The following is a 19535-nucleotide window of genomic DNA, read 5'->3' as shown; positions in this document are numbered from 1 at the left end:
ATTCTCATCGTTTGTACAACGTATTTATTTACCCATCAAGTGAGAGTAAAACACGCTGGAATATTCACACACACAACTTCCGGTCTGTTGATTGGTTTAATATCGAGACTTTAATTTTGCTAAGCACAACCGGAAGTCGTGTCGAGTCGAAGCGCAATTAGAGGCGATTCGTCATCAATGGTCTGGAGAAACTTCTGACAGTTTTGGCTACATTCAATCATCCGTTTTTTCTTTTACCGCTTGTCCCTTTCGGGAGGGCGGGGGGTGCTGGAGCCTCACCAAACTCAAGTTGTGACTCGATGAAGGATTTATTGGCGTGTTTTGTCGTGTTCGCGTGGGCCGGGTCGTCCACCAGCGAGGCACTCAGGTAAAAAGTGGGAGAAGCTGCGAGCTTTTAGGGCAACTTTTTCATTTTTGGACTTGGAGATAAATCCATCCATCCATTTTCTACTGCTTGTCCCTTACGGGGTTTAATTAATCACTTATTGAAATGTTGTTTAGTGATTTTCCCCCCTCAGCATTCTCTTTAAAGTGCACATTTGTGTGTACTGAAAGAATCTGAAGCAGGGTCGATTCAAACCAGTTTGTTTACATGTCTCAGCTTTACAGGTTCCACGTTCTTCTTCTCACACTTTGCATTCTTAAAGTTCTTCTCCCCAACGAGTCATTACCAGGAATTCCACCTTTTTATTTGACCTATTTTCCCCATTGAAAATGAATGGGCCATTTGCACATTCCCATATAAATAGCACTTTGGTAGCAACTTGAGGGTTCCAGGTTCGATCCCAGCCTCCGCTGCCGTTGTGTCCTTGGGCAAGACACTTTACCCACGCTGCTTTCAATGTAACTCAGATATTTGGGTTTCACAATGTAAAAGCGCTTTGAGTCACTAGAGAAAAGCGCTATGTAAATGTCATTCACTTCACTTCCCACGTTTCTTAACGGATTGGAACCTTTTTCAAGTGGTAACATTAGCGTGCTAACATTTTTAGTTAATTTTGCAATTTTTTACCCTAGATTCATATGACTTGGTATGTGACACATGCTAACTGTTAACATGCTAACTGTTAACATTTTTTTAGCTCATTTTGCAACCATTTAGCCCATAGTCATATACCTTGGTATGTGACACGTTAACTGTTTAGCATCTTAACATTAGCATGCTAACTTTTTTTTAGCTCATTTTGCAAGCGTTTACCCCAGAGTCACATCATTTGGTACGTGCCTCATAATAACTTTTTTTTTTAGCTCATTTTGCTACCGCTTACCCCATAGTTTTATAACTTGGTATGCGATGTATGTTAACTGTTAGCATGTTAACGTTAGCATGCTAAAAAAAAATTCATTTTACAACTGTTTACCCAAATTATATAACTATATGCAACATATGCTAAGTGTTAATGTGCTAATGTTAGCATTTTAACATTAGCATGCTAACTTTTTATTATCTCATTTTGCAACCGTTTACCCCAGAGTCACATTATTTGGTACGTGCTTCATGATAACTTTTTTTTTAGCTCATTTTGCTACCGCTTACTCCATAGTTTTATAACTTGGTATGCGATATATGTTAACTGTTAGCATGTTAGCGTTAGCATGCTAATTTTTTTTAGCTCATTTTACAACCGTTTACACAAGTCATATAACTTTATATGAAACATATGCTAAGTGTTAACGTGCTAATGTTAGCATCTTAACATTAGCATGCTAACTTTTTATTATCTCATTTTGCAACTGTTTACCCCAGAGTCATATCATTTGGTACGTGCCTCATGATAACTTTTTTTTTTAGCTCATTTTGCTACCGCTTACCCCATAGTTTTATAACGTGGTATGCGATGTATGTTAACTGTTAGCATGTTAACGTTAGCATGCAAATTTTTTTTAGCTCATTTTACAACCGTTTACACAAGTCATATAACTTTATATGAAACATATGCTAAGTGTTAACGTGCTAATGTTAGCATCTTAACATTAGCATGCTAACTTTTTATTATCTCATTTTGCAACTGTTTACCCCAGAGTCACATCATTTGGTACGTGCCTCATGATAACTTTTTTTTAGCTCATTTTGCTACCGCTTACCCCATAGTTTTATAACTTGGTATGCGATATATGTTAACTGTTAGCATGTTAACGTTAGCATGCAAAAAAAATTTTAGCTCATTTTACAACCGTTTACACAAGTCATATAACTTTATATGAAACATATGCTAAGTGTTAACATGCTAATGTTAGCATCTTAACATTAACATGCTAACTTTTTATCATCTCATTTTGCAACTGTTTACCCCAGAGTCATATCATTTGGTACGTGCCTCATGATAACTTGTTTTTTAGCTCATTTTGCTACCGCTTACCCCATAGTTTTATAACTTGGTATGCGATATATGTTAACTGTTAGCATGTTAACGTTAGCATGCTAAAATTTTTTTAGCTCATTTTACAACCGTTTACACAAGTCATATAACTTTATATGAAACATATGCTTAGTGTTAACGTGCTAATGTTAGCATCTTAACATTAACATGCTAACTTTTTATTATCTCGTTTTGCAACTGTTTACCCCATAGTTTTATAACTTTGTATGTGATATATGTTAACTGTTAGCATGCTAAAAAAAAAAAATTGTATTTTACAACCGTTTACCCAAGTTATATAACTATATGCAACATATGCTAAGTGTTAATGTGCTAATGTTAGCATCTTAACATTAGCATGCTAACTTTTTATTATCTCATTTTGCACATGTTTACCCCAGAGTCACATAATTTGGTACGTGGCTAATGATAACTTTTTTTTAGCTCATTTTGCAACCGTTTACCGGAGAGTCATATAACTTGGTATGTGACAAATGTTAACTGTTAGCATGTTAATGTTAGCATGCTAACTGTTTTAGCTCATTTTGCAACCATTTAACCCAGAGTTATATAACTCTGTATGTGACACATGCTAGCTATTAGCATGCTAATATTAGCTTGCTGACATTAGCGTGCTAATATTTTTAGCTAATTTTGCAATTGTTGACCCTAGATCCATATGACTTGGTATGTGGCACATGCTAACTGTTAACATGCTAATGTTAGCATCCTAACATTTGCATGCTAACTGTTTTTTTTAAGCTAATTTTGCAACCGTTTACCCAGAGTCATATAACTTGGTACGTGACACATGTTAACTGTTAGCATGCTAACTTTAAGCTCATTCTGTTACCGTTCACCCCATAGTTTTATAACTTGGTATGCGACATATGCTAACTGTGAGCATGTTAACGTTAACATGCTAGTATGCTAACTTTTTTGAAGCTCATTTTACAACCGTTTACCCAAGTCATATAACGTTATGTGCAACATCTGCTAATGTTAGCATGTTAACATTAGCATGATAACTTTTTTTATCTCATTTTGCAATTGTTTACCCCAAAGTCAAATAACTTGGTATGTGACACATGTTAACTGTTAGCATGTTAATGTTAGCATGCTAACTGTTTTAGCTCATTTTGCAACCGTTTACCCCGGAGTCGTATAACTTGGTATGTGACGCATGCTAACTTTTTTTTTTAGCTCATTTTGCAACTGTTTACCTCGGGGTCATATAACTTTATATGCTAAGTGTTAACATGCTAGGAGTTTCTCTACCTTGTATATTTGAGGAGTCTGCAAAAGACCTCGGCTTCTGATTGGCTCTGCCTATTCCCCGTGCGTGGTTCTCCTAACCAATCAGACGGCGCCGTGGGCGGGACAATCCTGGAGATTAAAAAATGGCTTGTTTGGTGATAGTTACATTGAAAATAGTGATATTAGAGGTCAATATTATTGTTCATTGTCGATATCCTCACCGATACATTCCTAAATACTCCTAAAACATGCTTGTAATAATAGTTGTGTGTTTCAGAGGGTGTTGTCTGACAGATGTGCTGGCGGCCTACTCGCAGGGTCACGGCCCTCAGCACTCCCATCGCTACGTCAGAGACTGTCAGCCCGTCGTCCACGGCAACACCACGCATGAGACCTGGACCTCCAACAAGGACCCTTTGCTGCCCGTGGCCGAGTCCCACGTGTTTGTGTCACATCTGCAGAACAGAGTAGTGAGCGGTAAGACCACATGTGGGGCCTGGCTATTTACTGGGTCATTGTGGCTATTTACTGGATCATTGTGGCTATTTACTGGGTCATTGTGGCTATTTACTGGATCACTGTGGCTATTTACTGGATCATTCTGGCTATTTATTGGATCATTGTGGCTATTTACTGGATCATTGTGGCTATTTACTGGATCATTGTGGCTATTTACTGGATCATTGTGGCTATTTACTGGATCATTGTGGCTATTTACTGGATCATTCTGGCTATTTATTGGATATTTAATGGCTGTTTGATTGTTATTCACATGACATTTTGTGTCTATTTGATTATTATTATTAATAATTGGCTTTTTATGGCTGTGTAATGAATGACTCTTCATTGGATATTCAATTAATTTAGTTAATTATTTATGGATAGGTTTTAAATATTTATGTCAATTTAATTATTATTAATTGGCTTTTTATGGCTATTTATTTGATATTTATGGCTATTATTTGGATACTTAATGGATGTTTATTTTTTATTAATTAGCTAACTTTTTATTGGATATTTAATGGCTGTTAAATGGTATTTATTTGGTATTTATGTCAGTAAAATTTTTAATAATTGGCATTTTATGGTTATTGTTGCGTTCCTAGCATTCCTCCAATGGGGAATTCAAATTGCTAGTCTCTCTCAGATTCTTTTGATGGCAATAAGCTGATGTTTACATCCAATCACCAGGCAGAGGTTGGTATTTTGTGGTTTATTCTCCAAGCTTAGAGGACAAACGTGAGACCAATCTAGTACACCAGCGTTCCCTCGCCCGGTCTAGCTCGGTCTCTGCCAACCCACGGCAGTGCTGTGATCTTCCCTCTGTCCCTCGCCCCCACTCCCGTTGTTTAGACTACTCCGAGTTATCTCTACTCTGACACATTCCAATCTAGAAGGCCGACACCTTACTATGAGACTCAAAAGAAGGAAGAATAGTAGCTATTCTTTATATGACTATAGGAGTTTAGAAAGAAGTAACACTTAAATATGGATATGATTCTGATCTGCTTCCAACATTATGTATTTGATATTTGTCAATTTAATTATTTATTGGCATTTTGTGGTTTTTATTTTATATTTATGTCAATTTAAATATTAACAATTGGCTTTTTATTGCTATTTATTGGATATTTATGGCTATTATTGGGATACTTAATGGATGTTTAATTTTTATTAATTAGCTATGTAATAACTATTGGATATTCAATGGCTGTTAAATGGGTATTTGTTTGGTATTTATGTCAAATTAATTATGAATAATTGGCATTTTATGGTTATTTATTTGATATTTGTCAATTTCATTGTTGATATAGGCTTTTTATTGCTATTTATTGTATATTTATGGCTATTATTTGAATCTTTAATGAGTGTTCAAGTTTTATTTATAGGCTATGTAATAACTTTATGGCTATTTAATGATTACGTCATTATCCTTTATGAATATTTATTAAATATTCAATATTTATTCATCTTATTTATGGCTATTTATCACATATTTTAAGGGCTGTTTATTTGATATTAACGGTTTGTTATTTTTTCATTATTGGCTATTTATGGCTATGTGATGACTATTTATTGAGTATTTCATTATTATTTATTGGTTTTAATGGCTATTTTATTATTATTCATGGTTATGTAATCACTCCTGAAGGTTATTCATGGATATTTAGTATAAACGCTAGTTATAACACAGCAAGTAGTGTTAGAATTTGTTCTTGTTTTTTTAGAACTCATCATTTTATTTCTAATATTGAATAATTTTAAGTTACTTTTATGTTCAACGTGCAAAGTAGAAAAAATAAAGTTCCTTTTTTAAATATTTTTTTTTACATTTTAAAGTAGTTTTGACGTTTTAAACAGTCGTCTAGAGAAGACATCAAACCAGTTTGCAATAATTCATTGGATGTTGTTGGTTTTGTTTCCGTTTCTGTGCGTGCTTGTGTGTGTGTGTGTGTGTGTGTGTGTGTGTGTGTGTGTGTGTGTGTGTGTGTGTGTGTGTGTGTGTGTGTGTGTGTGTGTGTGTGCGTGCGTGCGTGCGTGCGTGCGTGCGTGCGTGCGTGCGTGCGTGCGTGCGTGCGTGCGTGCGTGCGTGCGTGCGTGCGTGCGTGCGTGCGTGCGTGCGTGCGTGCGTGCGTGCGTGCGTGCGTGCGTGCGTGCGTGCGTGCGTGCGTGCGTGCGTGCGTGCGTGCGTGCGTGTGTGTGTGCACTTGTCTCACCATCCTTGTGTGGACATACACTTGACAAACCACCCATTCTGTGAGGACCTTTTGACTTGTGAGGACATTTGCCTGGTCCTCACAACTACAGAAGTAAAATTTTTTTTTTTTACTTTGTGTGTTTTGCATTCTGAAGTGAGGTTGCAATTCTCTACTGCCATCTAGTGCTAGATATATTTTGTTCATCATTCTAGCTATAGTGGAAAGGGGGGCCCTCACAACCTACTAACCAAACATGGGTCCACACAAAGTAGGCAAGACATGTATGTGTGTGTGTGTGTGTGTCAGGTCACGTCACCGTGGTCAACGACCCGCTCAGGACCGTGACGGTGCTGGAGCCCGGTGGTCCAGGAGGCTGCGACCTTCGCAAGTTTGCCTCGGTGGAGGAAAGTGCGCAGGCGGGCGGGTGTTTGTACGCCCTGAACGCCGGTTTCTTCTACCCCACGGGCGAGTGTCTGGGTAACGTGGTGAGCGACGGTCGGCTGGTGAAGAGCGACGGTCGGCTGGTGAAGAACAGCGGCGGCATGCAGAACGCCCAATTTGGCATCAGGAGGGACGGCACTCTGGTGTTTGGGTGAGAGACCTTCATTTCCTGTAATAAGTGCTTATTGAATAGAACACTTTCCTTCTGTGCCCGGAGGAATCATTGATTTATTGGTAGATCGAAAGGCATGACGACTTTTAACGAGGGCCATTTATTCATGTTCGTTTATAAACAAATGAAAATTGTGCACATTTGCTGCTGCCATTTCGGCGCCGCTCCGTACATCAACGCACCACGAGGGGTTAAGCGGCGAAGGCGTGTCTGTGTGTGGCGGTCCCTCGCCGCACGTATTGTCTGTAAGCCCGGAGGTCACTGGTCTCACTGGGATGTGTACAGCACGGCCATTTGCAAAGGGAGCCGGATTGTAGGGAAGGATTGTTAACGGTTTTCCGATGGATTCGTCCCATCCCCACTGACCAATCTGGTTCTCAAATCGATCAGGATTTCACCTTGCGGAGCCCAAAGCTTCTCCGAGATGTCATCCAATTTGCGATTCGATTCCGAGATCGCCAAAGTCTGAATTTGCTCGGCCCAATCAGCAGAAGCCCAGGCATCCCAGTTCTGGACAGGCACAGGACTGGCCACCTCTCCCTGGTCCTATGATGTCCCTCAAAGGACGACAAAGTCCCTTTCACAGCACTTGGACACCTGCTTTGCCAGAGACCTAGCTTTACTACACATGACAGGGTTGTGCTACTTTTGTTTTACACTCATGTTATCCAGGTAGTCTAAACCCGTGTTTTTCAAACTTTTTTGAGGCAAGGCACGTTTTTTTTTTCATAAAAAGATTCCGGAGGCACACCACCAGCAGAAAACGGTAAAAAAAAATGAAACTCCACCAGGTCGTCGTGCCTTATTTTGAGTTTGTTGGTGTTTTCCTGTGGGTAGTGCTTTAGTTTTTGTCTTGCGCTGTTATTTTGGTGTTTTCCCGTAGCAGTTCCATGTCTTCCTTTTGAACGCCATTCCCCGCACCTGCTTTGTGTTAGCAAGCAAGGCTATTTAAGTTGTTGCTATCCTTCTTTGTTGGTTGCCATGTCGTGTACGGATGTACTTTGTGGACGACGCAAGTTTTTGCTGTCGTCCAGCATTCTGTTTCTGTTTACTTTGTAGCCGGTTCAGTTTTACTTTTGTTTTGCACAGACATCCCTATGCTTCGTTGTCTTTTCCTTTTGTTCATTTTTGGTTTAAGCAATACATACCTTTTTTACCTGCACAGTGCCTCCCGCTGTGGTCTGCATATTGGAATCACAACAAACCATCCTGGTCTCACCCGACACATTCCGACTTTTACGAAGCAATTAACTACCCGCTGCCACCTACTGACGTGGGGTGTTACGTGGTTACCCTAAGTAATGTGGGAAGCAGATCAGAATCATATCCATATTTAAGTGTCACTTCTTTCTAAACTCCTATAGTCATATAAAGAATAGCTAGTATTCTTCCTTCTTTTGAGTCTCATAGTAAGGTGTCGGCCTTCTAGATTGGAATGTGTCAGAGTAGAGATAACTCGGAGTAGTCTAAACAAAAGGAGTGGGGGCGAGGGACAGAGGGAAGATCACGGGACTTCCGGGGGTTTGAGGGGAGACCGAGCTAGACCGGGCGAGGGAACGCGGGTGTGCTAGATTGGTCTCATGTTTGTCCTCTAAGCTTGGAGAATAAACCACAAAATACCAACTACTGCCTGTTGATTGAATATAAACATCAGCTTATTGCCATAAAAAGAATCTGGGAGAGACTAGCAATTTGAATTCCCCATTGGAGGAATGCTGGTCAACGCAACAGTAACGACACATTATTTGCGGAATGTAATTATTGATTTGCAAAAAAAGCTCTCCTTGGATCGGTTCGCAGCCGACTGGGATGAGAATCAGCACCTCCAAGTCCGAGTCCATGGTTCTCGCCCGGGAAAGGGTGGAGTGCCATCTCCGGGTTGGGGAGGAGATCTTGCCTCAAGTGGAGGAGTTCAAGAACCTCGGAGTCTTGTTCACGAGTGAGGGAAGAGTGGATGGTGAGATGGACAGGCGGATCGGTGTGGCGTCTTCAGTAATGCGGACGCTGTATCGATCCGTTGTGGTGAAGAAGGAGCTGAGCCGGAAGGCAAAGCTCTCAATTTACCGCTCGATCTACGTTCCCATCCTCACCTATGGTCATGAGCTTTGGGTTATGACCGAAAGGACAAGATCACGGGTACAAGCGGCCCAAATGAGTTTCCTCCGCCGGGTGGCGGGTCTCTCCCTTAGAGATAGGGTGAGAAGCTCTGTCATCTGGAAGGAGCTCAGAGTAGGAGCCAGATGAGGTGGTTCGGACATCTGCTCAGGATGCCACCCGAACGCCTCCCTAGGAAGGTGTTTAGGGCACGTCCGACCGGTAGGAGGCCACGGGGAAGACCCAGGACACGTTAGGAAGACTATGTCTCCCGGCTGGCCTGGGAACGCCTCGGAATCCCCCGGGAGGAGCTGGACAAAGTGGCTGGGGAGAGGGAAGTCTGGGCTTCTCTGCTTAGGCTGCTGCCCCCGCGACCTGACCTTGGATAAGCGGAAGAAGATGGATGGATGGATTTGCGTACTTTGGGTACTTAGAAAAGCGCTATATAAATCCCAGGTATTATTATTATTTGCAAAAAATATTTTTTGGACCAATTAGGTGAAGTTGCATAATTTCCAGTGGTTGAAAAACACTGGTCTGAACAATGTTGCTTTCAAAGAGGCCTTACCTTTTGTACTTTATCTTCATATACCGTCTTTTTAGCGGACTCAAATATTTTGTCATTGTGTTGACTAAAACTCAATCTGAAAAATTGAAAACAACAAAAATACATTTTGGTCAAAAGACTGAGGAGAACTGAGTCAAAAGTACCACTGGTGTGCAGGTACTTGTCTGAAGAAGACATCCTGGACCAGTCCAACCCCTTTGTCCAGCTGGTCAGTGGTGTGGTGTGGCTGCTCAGAAAGGGTCAAGTCTACATCTCGTCCAGTCTAAAGGCGGAGTGTGACAAGTTACAGGGCTCTGGTACGCTCCCGCCCGCCCCTGTCCTTTTAGTCTCACAATTCTGCCAGCCGGGAGTCCCGACGGGTGGAGCTTCTGGAATCCTGAGTTTTCTGCGTGCGTTCGCAGGTGAGTTCAGTTATTTCATCGACGTCGTCTCTGCGAGGACGGCCGTGGGCCACGACGCTCAGGGCAGGCTGATCCTGTTCCAGCTGGACGGGAAGACCGGAAAACGAGGGTGAGAAGAACGAGCGGATTCTTCTGGAAGAAAGTCCCTATGCGAAACTTGATCCGAGCCCCGGAAACCATGGATGTCTTCACAGTGACACGCTCAAGCAGGGGGTGCTAACATGCCGAGGGTGTGCTAACATGTCAGGGTATGAAAACGCCTGCTAACATGTGCAGGGTGTGCTAACAAGTGCTAGCATGTGCTAACACATGCTAACATGTGCAGGATGTACTAACATGCTCATGTGCTAACACTTGCTAAAAAATAATAACACGTGCCTACATGCGTAGGATGTGCTAACATATGCTGATGTGCTAACACGTGCTAAAATATGCTAACACATGCCAACATAGGCAGGATGTACTAATGTGCTGATGTGCGAACACGTGCTAACATCTGAAAAACTTGTGCTAACACGTGTTAAAGTATGCTAACACATGCTAACATCTGAAAACTTGTTCTAGCACTTACTAAAATATGCTAGCACATGCCAACATAGGCAGGATGTACCAATGTGCTGATGTGTGAACACGTGACAACATCCGAAAAACGTGTGCTAACGCGTGCTAAAATATGCTAACACGTGCTAACACTTAAAAACGTGTGCTAAAATATGCCAACACATGCTAACATCTGAAAATCTTGTGCCAACCCGTGCTAAAGTATGCTAACACATGCTAACATCTGACAACTTGTTCTAGCACTTACTAAAATATGCTAACACATGCCAACATAGGCAGGATGTACCAATGTGCTGATGTGCGAACACGTGACAACATCCGAAAAACGTGTGCTAACGCGTGCTAAAATATGCTAACACGTGCTAACACTTAAAAACGTGTGCTAAAATATGCCAACACATGCTAACATCTGAAAATCTTGTGCCAACCCGTGCTAAAGTATGCTAACACATGCTAACATCTGACAACTTGTTCTAGCACTTACTAAAATATGCTAACACATGCCAACATAGGCAGGATGTACCAATGTGCTGATGTGCGAACACGTGACAACATCTGAAAAACGTGTGCTAACGCGTGCTAAAATATGCTAACACATGCTAACACCTAAAAACGTGTGCTAACACGTGCTAAAGTACGCTAACACGTGCCAACATGTGTGATATGTACACAGAGTGAGTCTTTGGGAGATGGCTGACCTGATGAAGGAGAAGGGAGTCATCAACGCCATCAATCTGGATGGAGGCGGGTCTTCCACTTTTGTGTCCAATGGCTTAGTAGCTAACGCCCCGTCTGACGATTGGTAAGTTGGGTGTAGTTCCACAACGTACCTGTTGCTGTCTGACGTGTGAGTCACCTTCCTTGTTGTGCTCCATCCACAGTGAAGCAGACAAGCGTTGTGCTCGGCGAGTCTCCACCATCTTGTGTGTCCACCCACGCCGCTGCCAGCTGTCAGACGGTACGTCACCTCCTCCTGCCTCGCTCTTATATTTATGTCAAATACACAATATCTGTGTTCTAGTGTGTGCGTGTGCGTGTGTGTATGTAGGCGCTTGTGTGTGTGACGCCGGGTGGAGAGGACACAACTGCAGCCAAGGTGCTACCAAACTTCATAAGGTATTGTTCTTTTCAATTGGACTGCAACTAACTTTTTTCTTTTTTTCAGCCACAGACGACACAACCTTGAAGATGGAAGACAACATTTACCTGACAGAGTGAGTGTCATAGAAACATGTGGACACTTAAATAGGTCTACTTCCTGTTATCATGCCAGTTACACCAGGTCTACTTCCTGTTATCATGCCAGTTACACCAGGTCTACTTCCTGTTATCATGCCAGTTACACCAGGTCTACTTCCTGTTATCATGCCAGTTACACCAGGTCTACTTCCTGTTATCATGCCAGTTAGATCAAGTCTACTTCCTGTTATCATGCCAGTTAGATCAAGTCTACTTCCTGTTATCATGCCAGTTACACCAGGTCTACTTCCTGTTATCATGCCAGTTACACCAGGTCTACTTCCTGTTATCATGCCAGTTACACCAGGTCTACTTCCTGTTATCATGCCAGTTAGATCAAGTCTACTTCCTGTTATCATGCCAGTTAGATCAAGTCTACTTCCTGTTATCATGCCAGTTAAATCAAGCCAACTTCCTGTTATCATGCCAGTTAAATCAAGCCAACTTCCTGTTATCATGCCAGTTAGATCAAGTCTACTTCCTGTTATCATGCCAGTTAGATCAAGTCTACTTCCTGTTATCATGTCAGTTGGATCAAGTCTACTTCCTGTTATCATGTCAGTTAGATCAAGTCTACTTCCTGTTATCATGCCAGTTAGATCAAGTCTACTTCCTGTTATGTCAGTTAGATCAAGTCTACTTCCTGTTATCATGCCAGTTGGATCAAGTCTACTTCCTGTTATCATGTCAGTTAGATCAAGTCTACTTCCTGTTATCATGCCAGTTAGATCAAGTCTACTTCCTGTTATGTCAGTTAGATCAAGTCTACTTCCTGTTATCATGCCAGTTAGATCAAGTCTACTTCCTGTTATCATGCCAGTTAGATGAAGTCTACTTCCTGTTATCATGCCAGTTAAATCAAGCCAACTTCCTGTTATCATGCCAGTTAGATCAAGTCTACTTCCTGTTATCATGCCAGTTAGATCAAGTCTACTTCCTGTTATCATGCCAGTTAGATCAAGTCTACTTCCTGTTATCATGTCAGTTTGATCAAGCCTACTTCCTGTTATCATGCCAGTTAGATCAAGTCTACTTCCTGTTATCATGCCAGTTAGATCAAGTCTACTTCCTGTTATCATGCCAGTTAAATCAAGCCAACTTCCTGTTATCATGCCAGTTAGATCAAGTCTACTTCCTGTTATCATGCCAGTTAAATCAAGTCTACTTCCTGTTATCATGCCAGTTAGATCAAGTCTACTTCCTGTTATCATGCCAGTTAGATCAAGTCTACTTCCTGTTATCATACCAGTTAGATCAAGTCTACTTCCTGTTATCATGCCAGTTAAATCAAGTCTACTTCCTGTTATCATGCCAGTTAGATCAAGTCTACTTCCTGTTATCATACCAGTTAGATCAAGTCTACTTCCTGTTATCATGCCAGTTAGATCAAGTCTACTTCCTGTTATCATGCCAGTTAGATCAAGTCTACTTCCTGTTATCATGCCAGTTAGATCAAGTCTACTTCCTGTTATCATGCCAGTTAGATCAAGTCTACTTCCTGTTATCATGCCAGTTAGATCAAGTCTACTTCCTGTTATCATGCCAGTTAGATCAAGTCTACTTCCTGTTATCATGTCATTTTGTCCTCTCAGATCACCGTGGCTGACGGTCTGCGTCGTCCTGAGCGCCGTGCTGCTGTTGTGTTGCCGGCGGTGCCTCAGCATGGCGACCACGCTGGCCTGCCACCATCTTCGGCGCCGCTGCCCTGGAGGAGTCCAGGAGAGTGTTTAGGGATAATGGACTCTGGAGTTGACATGGCTTGAATCTTCTGGTGGGGAAAAAAAGGTAAGACCTGACTTGGTTTTTAAATACTGTCAGGTTTTTTTTGTTTTTTTTTAATTTATTGCCATAAAGTCTGCATCTAATGTACATTTGTGTTAATAAGCACGAGAATTTAAAGTAAACTATTTGTACTTCAATGTGTGCCAAATAGTTATTAGGGATGCAACAGTGTCGCAGATCCCAAACGGTGTCTAAAACTGCAGTAAAACGGCTAATCAAACAAAACAGAAGTCATCAGCAATTTTCTAAACATGTTAATTTCTGTACAAATATGTACAATATTTTCTGGTATATAAGTCACACCCACTAAATTTCAGGGTAATTCCCCCCATATATTAGCCGCAACAGATTATAAGTCACAGATATATACGTTGTGAAATTAGTTATTTACACAGAAATATTCTGTAAATGTTTATTTACATACCTTTAATTGTTTCCAAACGGTGTCTGTAACAGGGCAGTAAAACGGCTGATCAAACAAAACAGAAGTCATCGGCAGCGCTTTGAGTATCTAATAATAGAAAAGCGCGATATAAAATCTAATCCATTACTATTATTATTATTATTATTATTTCCTAAACATGTTAATTTCTGTACAAATATTTACAATATTTTCTGGTATATACAGTAAGTCCCACCCACTAAATTTTAGGGTAATTACCCCCATATATTAGCCGCAACAGACTATAAGCCGCAGATATATACGTTGTGAAATTAGTTATTTACACAGAAATATTCTGTAAATGTTTATTTACATACATGTAATTGTTTCCAAACAGTGTCTAACACAGCAGTAAAACGGCTGATCAAACAAAACAGAAGTCATCAGCAATTTTCTAAACATGTTAATTTCTCTACAAATATTTACAATATTTTCTGGTATATAAGTCACACCCACTAAATTTTAGGGTGATTCCCCCCATATATTAGCCGCAACAGATTATAAGTCGCAGATATATACGTTGTGAAATGAGTTATTTACACAGAAATATTCTGTAAATGTTTATTTACATACCTTTAATTGTTTCCAAATGGTGTCTGTAACACGGCAGTAAAACGGCTGATCAAACAAAACAGAAGTCATCGGCAATTTTCTAAACATGTTAATTTCTGTACAAATATTTACAATATTTTCTGGTATATAAGTCACACCCACTAAATTTTAGGGTAATTCCCCCCATATATTAGCTGCAACAGACTATAAGCCGCAGATATATACGTTGTGAAATGAGTTATTTACACAGAAATATTCTGTAAATGTTTATTTACATACCTTTAATTGTTTCCAAACGGTGTCTGTAACAGGGCAGTAAAACGGCTGATCAAACAAAACAGAAGTCATCGGCATTGCTTTGAGTATCTAATAATAGAAAAGCGCGATATAAAATCTAATCCATTACTATTATTAGGGTCCGCATGTACCCTGTATAAAGGACTCCCTATGGGAGTCCTTTATACAGGGACAAAGGAACCTATTGTTATTGTAAGGTTTATTATTATTATTATTATTATACCGGCCGCCTCTTCGAGCTGCAATTTGACCCACTTAACATGCTTCAAAACTCACCATATTTGACACACACATCAGGACCTGCAAAAATTGCCATCTAATAAAAAAAACAAACCCCGAAACTCAAAATTGCGCTCTAGCGCCCCCTAGGAAAACACAAAAACAAACGGCCTGTAACTCCCACTAGGAAGGTCGTAGAGACATGAAACAAAAACCTCTACGTAGGTCTGACTTAGACCTAAATTTCATCATTTGACATCCTCGGGCAAAAACCAACAGGAAGTTGGCAATTTCCCCTTCAAGACAAAAAATGACTAAAAACACTCATTTTTGCGTCTTTGAGCTGTAATTTGACCCCCTTAAAATACTTCAAAACTCACCAAACTTTTCACACACATCGGGACTGGTGGAAATTGCGATCTAAAAAAAACCCGAACCCCTCGAGCAAAAACCAACAGGAAGTTGGCAATTTCCCCTTCAAGACAAAAAATTACTAAAAACACTAATTTTTGCGTCTTTGAGCTGTAATTTCACCAACAGGAAGTTGGCAATTTCCCCTTCAAGACAAAAAATGACTAAAAACACTAATTTTTGCGTCTTTGAGCTGTAATTTGACCCCCTTAAAATACTTCAAAACTCACCAAACTTTTCACACACATCGGGACTGGTGGAAATTGCGATCTAAAAAAAAACCGAACCCCAAAACTCAAAATTGCGCTCTGCCGCAATTTTTGAATAAAACAGAGACAAAACTGCTCCTCAGAGGAAAACACAGACAAAACTGCTTGTAACTTCCGGTAGGAACGTCTTAGAGACATGAAACAAAAACCTCTACGTAGGTCTCACTTAGACCTACATTTCATAGATTGACACCCTTCAGCAAAAATCAAGAAGGAAGTTTGATATTTCCCCTTCAAAACAACATTTTTGTAAAAAACGGTCACCAAACATCAAACATTATCTACTCTGAGCGCGTTTGTTGTTTCGGCTTCAAACTACTACAGTGTCTAACACAGCAGTAAAACGGCTGATCAAACAAAACAGAAATTATTGCCAATTTTCTAAACATGTTAATTTCTGTACAAATATTTACAATATTTTCTGGTATATAAGTCACACCCATTAAATTTCAGGGTAATTCCCCCCATATATTAGCTGCAAAAGACTATAAGTGGAAGATATGTACGTTGTGAAATGAGTTATTTACACAGAAATATGCTGTAAATGTTTATTTACATACCTTTGATTATTTCCAAACGGTGTCCGTAACAGGGCTGTAAAACGGCTGATCAAACAAAACAGAAGTCATCGGCAATTTTCTAAACATGTTAATTTCTCTACAAATATTTACAATATTTTCTGGTATATAAGTCACACCCATTAAATTTCAGGGTAATTCCCCCTATATATTAGCCGCAACAGACTATAAGCCGCAGATATATACGTTGTGAAATTAGTTATTTACACAGAAATATTCTGTAAATGTTTATTTACATACCTTTAATTATTTCCAAACGGTGTCCGTAACAGGGCAGTAAAACGGCTGATCAAACAAAACAGAAGTCATCGGCAGCGCTTTGAGTATCTAATAATAGAAAAGCGCGATATAAAATCTAATCCATTACTATTATTATTATTATTATTATTTCCTAAACATGTTAATTTCTGTACCAATATTTACAATATTTTCTGGTATATAAGTCACACCCACTAAATTTTAGGGTAATTCCCCCCATATATTAGCCGCAACAGACTATAAGCCGCAGATATATACGTTGTGAAATTAGTTATTTACACAGAAATATTCTGTAAATGTTTATTTACATACCTAAAATGTTTCCAAACGGTGTCTGTAACACGGCAGTAAAACGGCTTATCAAACAAAACAGAAGTCATCGTCAATTTTCTAAACATGTTAATTTCTCTACAAATATTTACAATATTTTCTGGTATATAAGTCACACCCACTAAATTTTAGGGTAATTCCCCCCATATATTAGCCACAACAGACTATAAGTCGCAGATATATACGTTGTGAAATTAGTTATTTACACAGAAATATTCTGTAAATGTTTATTTGCACGCCTTAATTGTTTCCGAACGGTGTCTGTAACACGGCAGTAAAACGGCTGATCAAACAAAACAGAAGTCATCGCCAATTTTCTAAACATGTTAATTTCTGTACAAATATTTACAATATTTTCTGGTATATAAGTCACACCCATTAAATTTCAGGGTAATTCCCCCCATATATTAGCCGCAACAGACTATAAGTGGAAGATATATACGTTGTGAAATGAGTTATTTACACAGAAATATTCTGTAAATGTTTATTTACATACCTTTAATTATTTCCAAACGGTGTCCGTAACACGGCAGTAAAACGGCTGATCAAACAAAACAGAAGTCATCGCCAATTTTCTAAACATGTTAATTTCTGTACAAATATTTACAATATTTTCTGGTATATAAGTCACACCCATTAAATTTCAGGGTAATTTCCCTATATATTAGCTGCAACAGACTATAAGTCGCAGATATATAGGTTGTGAAATTAGTTATTTACACAGAAATATTCTGTAAATGTTTATTTACATACCTTTAATTATTTCCAAACGGTGTCCGTAACAGGACTCCTCTTCCTCCTATCTCCTGTGCTTCCTGAGGTCGACGATGATCTCCTCGGTCTTGTCGACGTTCAGGACCAGGTTGTTGGTTCTGCACCGGTCAACCAGATGTTTCACCTCCTCCCTGTAGTCCATGTCGTCGTCGTCCCGGACGAGGCCCACTACTGTCGTGTACTTCCCAATGTGGACCTGGCGCAGCAGTCATGGACTCAGGACTCAGCCCTGGGGGGGAGTCGGTGCTCAGGGAGATGGCACTGGAGGTGTTGTCGCCCACTCTCCCAGACCGGGGTCGGTCTGTGAGGAAGTCAAGCAGCCAGTTTCATAGGGACTGGTCTAATATTAAACAAAAAAAACAATCTGAAGTTCTCATGCCATGATTTTACCAGTCCGGCCCGCTTGGGAATAGATGTTCCTCCATGTGGCCCCTGGGCTAAAATGAGTTGGACACCCCTGGTTTCAAGGGTACTGTTGTTGTTGCGTGGGGTTCACCACAGTCGGTCAGTTTCCTTGTTTGTGCCGGTTTTTCCCACACACACCTCTGCACTTGCCCTGTTCCGTGCCTGGTGGAAGCTTTTCTTCTCGATCTTGTACTGTGGGATGGATTGTGGTTTTTCCTGTAGCTTGTCATGGCGATTCCATCTGGCATCACAGTCTTCAAGGTTTTCTTGGGACTTCAGGCAGCTCGGGAATTCAATGTGTTTACAGAAATTGGAGGATATCGGCGATAACGATCCGTATGAGATGGTGGGAAAGATGAATGGACGACTGATTGGGAATCATGGTCAACTAACTAGACATGGTCAACTATTTGGTGAGTAAGTGCCTATTCTCTGGATGAGCTCATGTTTGGTGCCATGGGTCATATCAGAGAAGATCGGTCGTGTTTTACCAGGATTCAAGGGTACCGTTCCTTGATGCGGTGAAGGTCTTGTTGGGTGGGGTTCACCAGTCTGTCAGTGTCCTTGTTTGTGCCGGTTTTTCCCACACACACCTCTGCACTTGCCCTGTTCCGTGCCTGGTGGAAGCTTTTCTTCTCCATCTTGTCCTGTGGGATGGATTGTGGTTTTTCCTGTAGCTTGTCATGGCGATTCCTTCTGGCATCACAGTCTTCAAGGTTTTCGTGGGACTTCAGGCAGCTCGGGACTTCAATGTGTTGGTTTGGGTCGTTTTTAGGGTCTGTTGGTTGTGCTTTTGCTAAAGCCTCCCTGGTTGTTATGTCACGTCCATGCAGGCTACACATGGGTTTCCGTGAGCAAAGGCTTATGGGTAATCCTCGTGTCGTAACTTTGTTTATTCGCCTGCGGCAGTTTTCGAAATGTTCCTCGCACTTTTGCTTTGACAACTTCGGGAAAGTTTCCTACGGACAAACATTAGACGGGGTTTGCAGAGCCCGGTATTTACAGAAATTGGAGGATATCGGCGATAAAGATCCGTATGAGATAGGGGAAAAGACGAATGGACGACTGATTGGGAATCTTACCCGGACATGGTCAACTATTTGGTGAGTAAGTGCCTATTCTCTGGATGAGCTCATGTTTTGGTGCCATGGGTCATATCAGAGAAGATTGGTCGTGTTTTACCAGGACACTTGTACGTCAGGGGTGACGGCGAGCTCGCGGTGGATGGTGGAGGGTGTGTCAGTGGATGGCGGAGGGTGTGTCAGTGGATGGCGGAGGGTGTGTCAGTGGATGGCGGAGGGTGTGTCAGTGGATGGTGGAGGGTGTGTCAGTCCATCGCCAGCCGGGCATTAAAAAAATCGACCTAAAAATGAGCGATCATCAATCTTCACCAAGGCGTGACTTTGGTCACTTGATTAACATTCAC

At 40.8% G+C, this 19535-nt stretch overlaps 1 protein-coding gene across 1 annotated transcript; it reads left to right on the top strand.

The window, feature by feature from the left end:
- The first annotated feature begins 143 nt into the window (after positions 1-143).
- On the top strand, positions 144-18392 carry LOC133663081 (N-acetylglucosamine-1-phosphodiester alpha-N-acetylglucosaminidase-like). The gene is made up of 11 exons (XM_062067278.1): positions 144-367; positions 3895-4094; positions 6623-6908; positions 9748-9887; positions 9993-10101; positions 11227-11355; positions 11435-11511; positions 11602-11649; positions 11719-11767; positions 13385-13577; positions 17716-18392. Exons 1-10 carry the CDS (start codon positions 300-302, stop codon positions 13521-13523), a joined length of 1245 nt encoding a protein of 414 aa, XP_061923262.1. The 5' UTR covers positions 144-299; the 3' UTR covers positions 13524-13577; positions 17716-18392.
- The last annotated feature ends 1143 nt before the right edge of the window (positions 18393-19535 follow it).

Source organism: Entelurus aequoreus, linkage group LG13, assembly GCF_033978785.1.
Source record: "Entelurus aequoreus isolate RoL-2023_Sb linkage group LG13, RoL_Eaeq_v1.1, whole genome shotgun sequence".
NCBI classification, from domain to species: Eukaryota; Metazoa; Chordata; class Actinopteri; order Syngnathiformes; family Syngnathidae; genus Entelurus; species Entelurus aequoreus.
The sequence above is the reverse complement of the archived record's forward strand: the minus strand, read 5'-3'. Positions and strand labels throughout refer to the sequence as shown.

What these genes read in the sequence shown, in the direction of transcription:
- LOC133663081 (XM_062067278.1), top strand. Translation starts at nt 300, where the DNA reads ATGAAGGATTTATTGGCGTGTTTTGTCGTGTTCGCGTGGGCCGGGTCG. An exon ending in TCCACCAGCGAGGCACTCAG is followed by an intron (nt 368 to 3,894) that starts GTAAAAAGTGGG and finishes TGTGTGTTTCAG; the next exon opens with AGGGTGTTGTCTGACAGATG. An exon ending in GACGGCACTCTGGTGTTTGG is followed by an intron (nt 6,909 to 9,747) that starts GTGAGAGACCTT and finishes ACTGGTGTGCAG; the next exon opens with GTACTTGTCTGAAGAAGACA.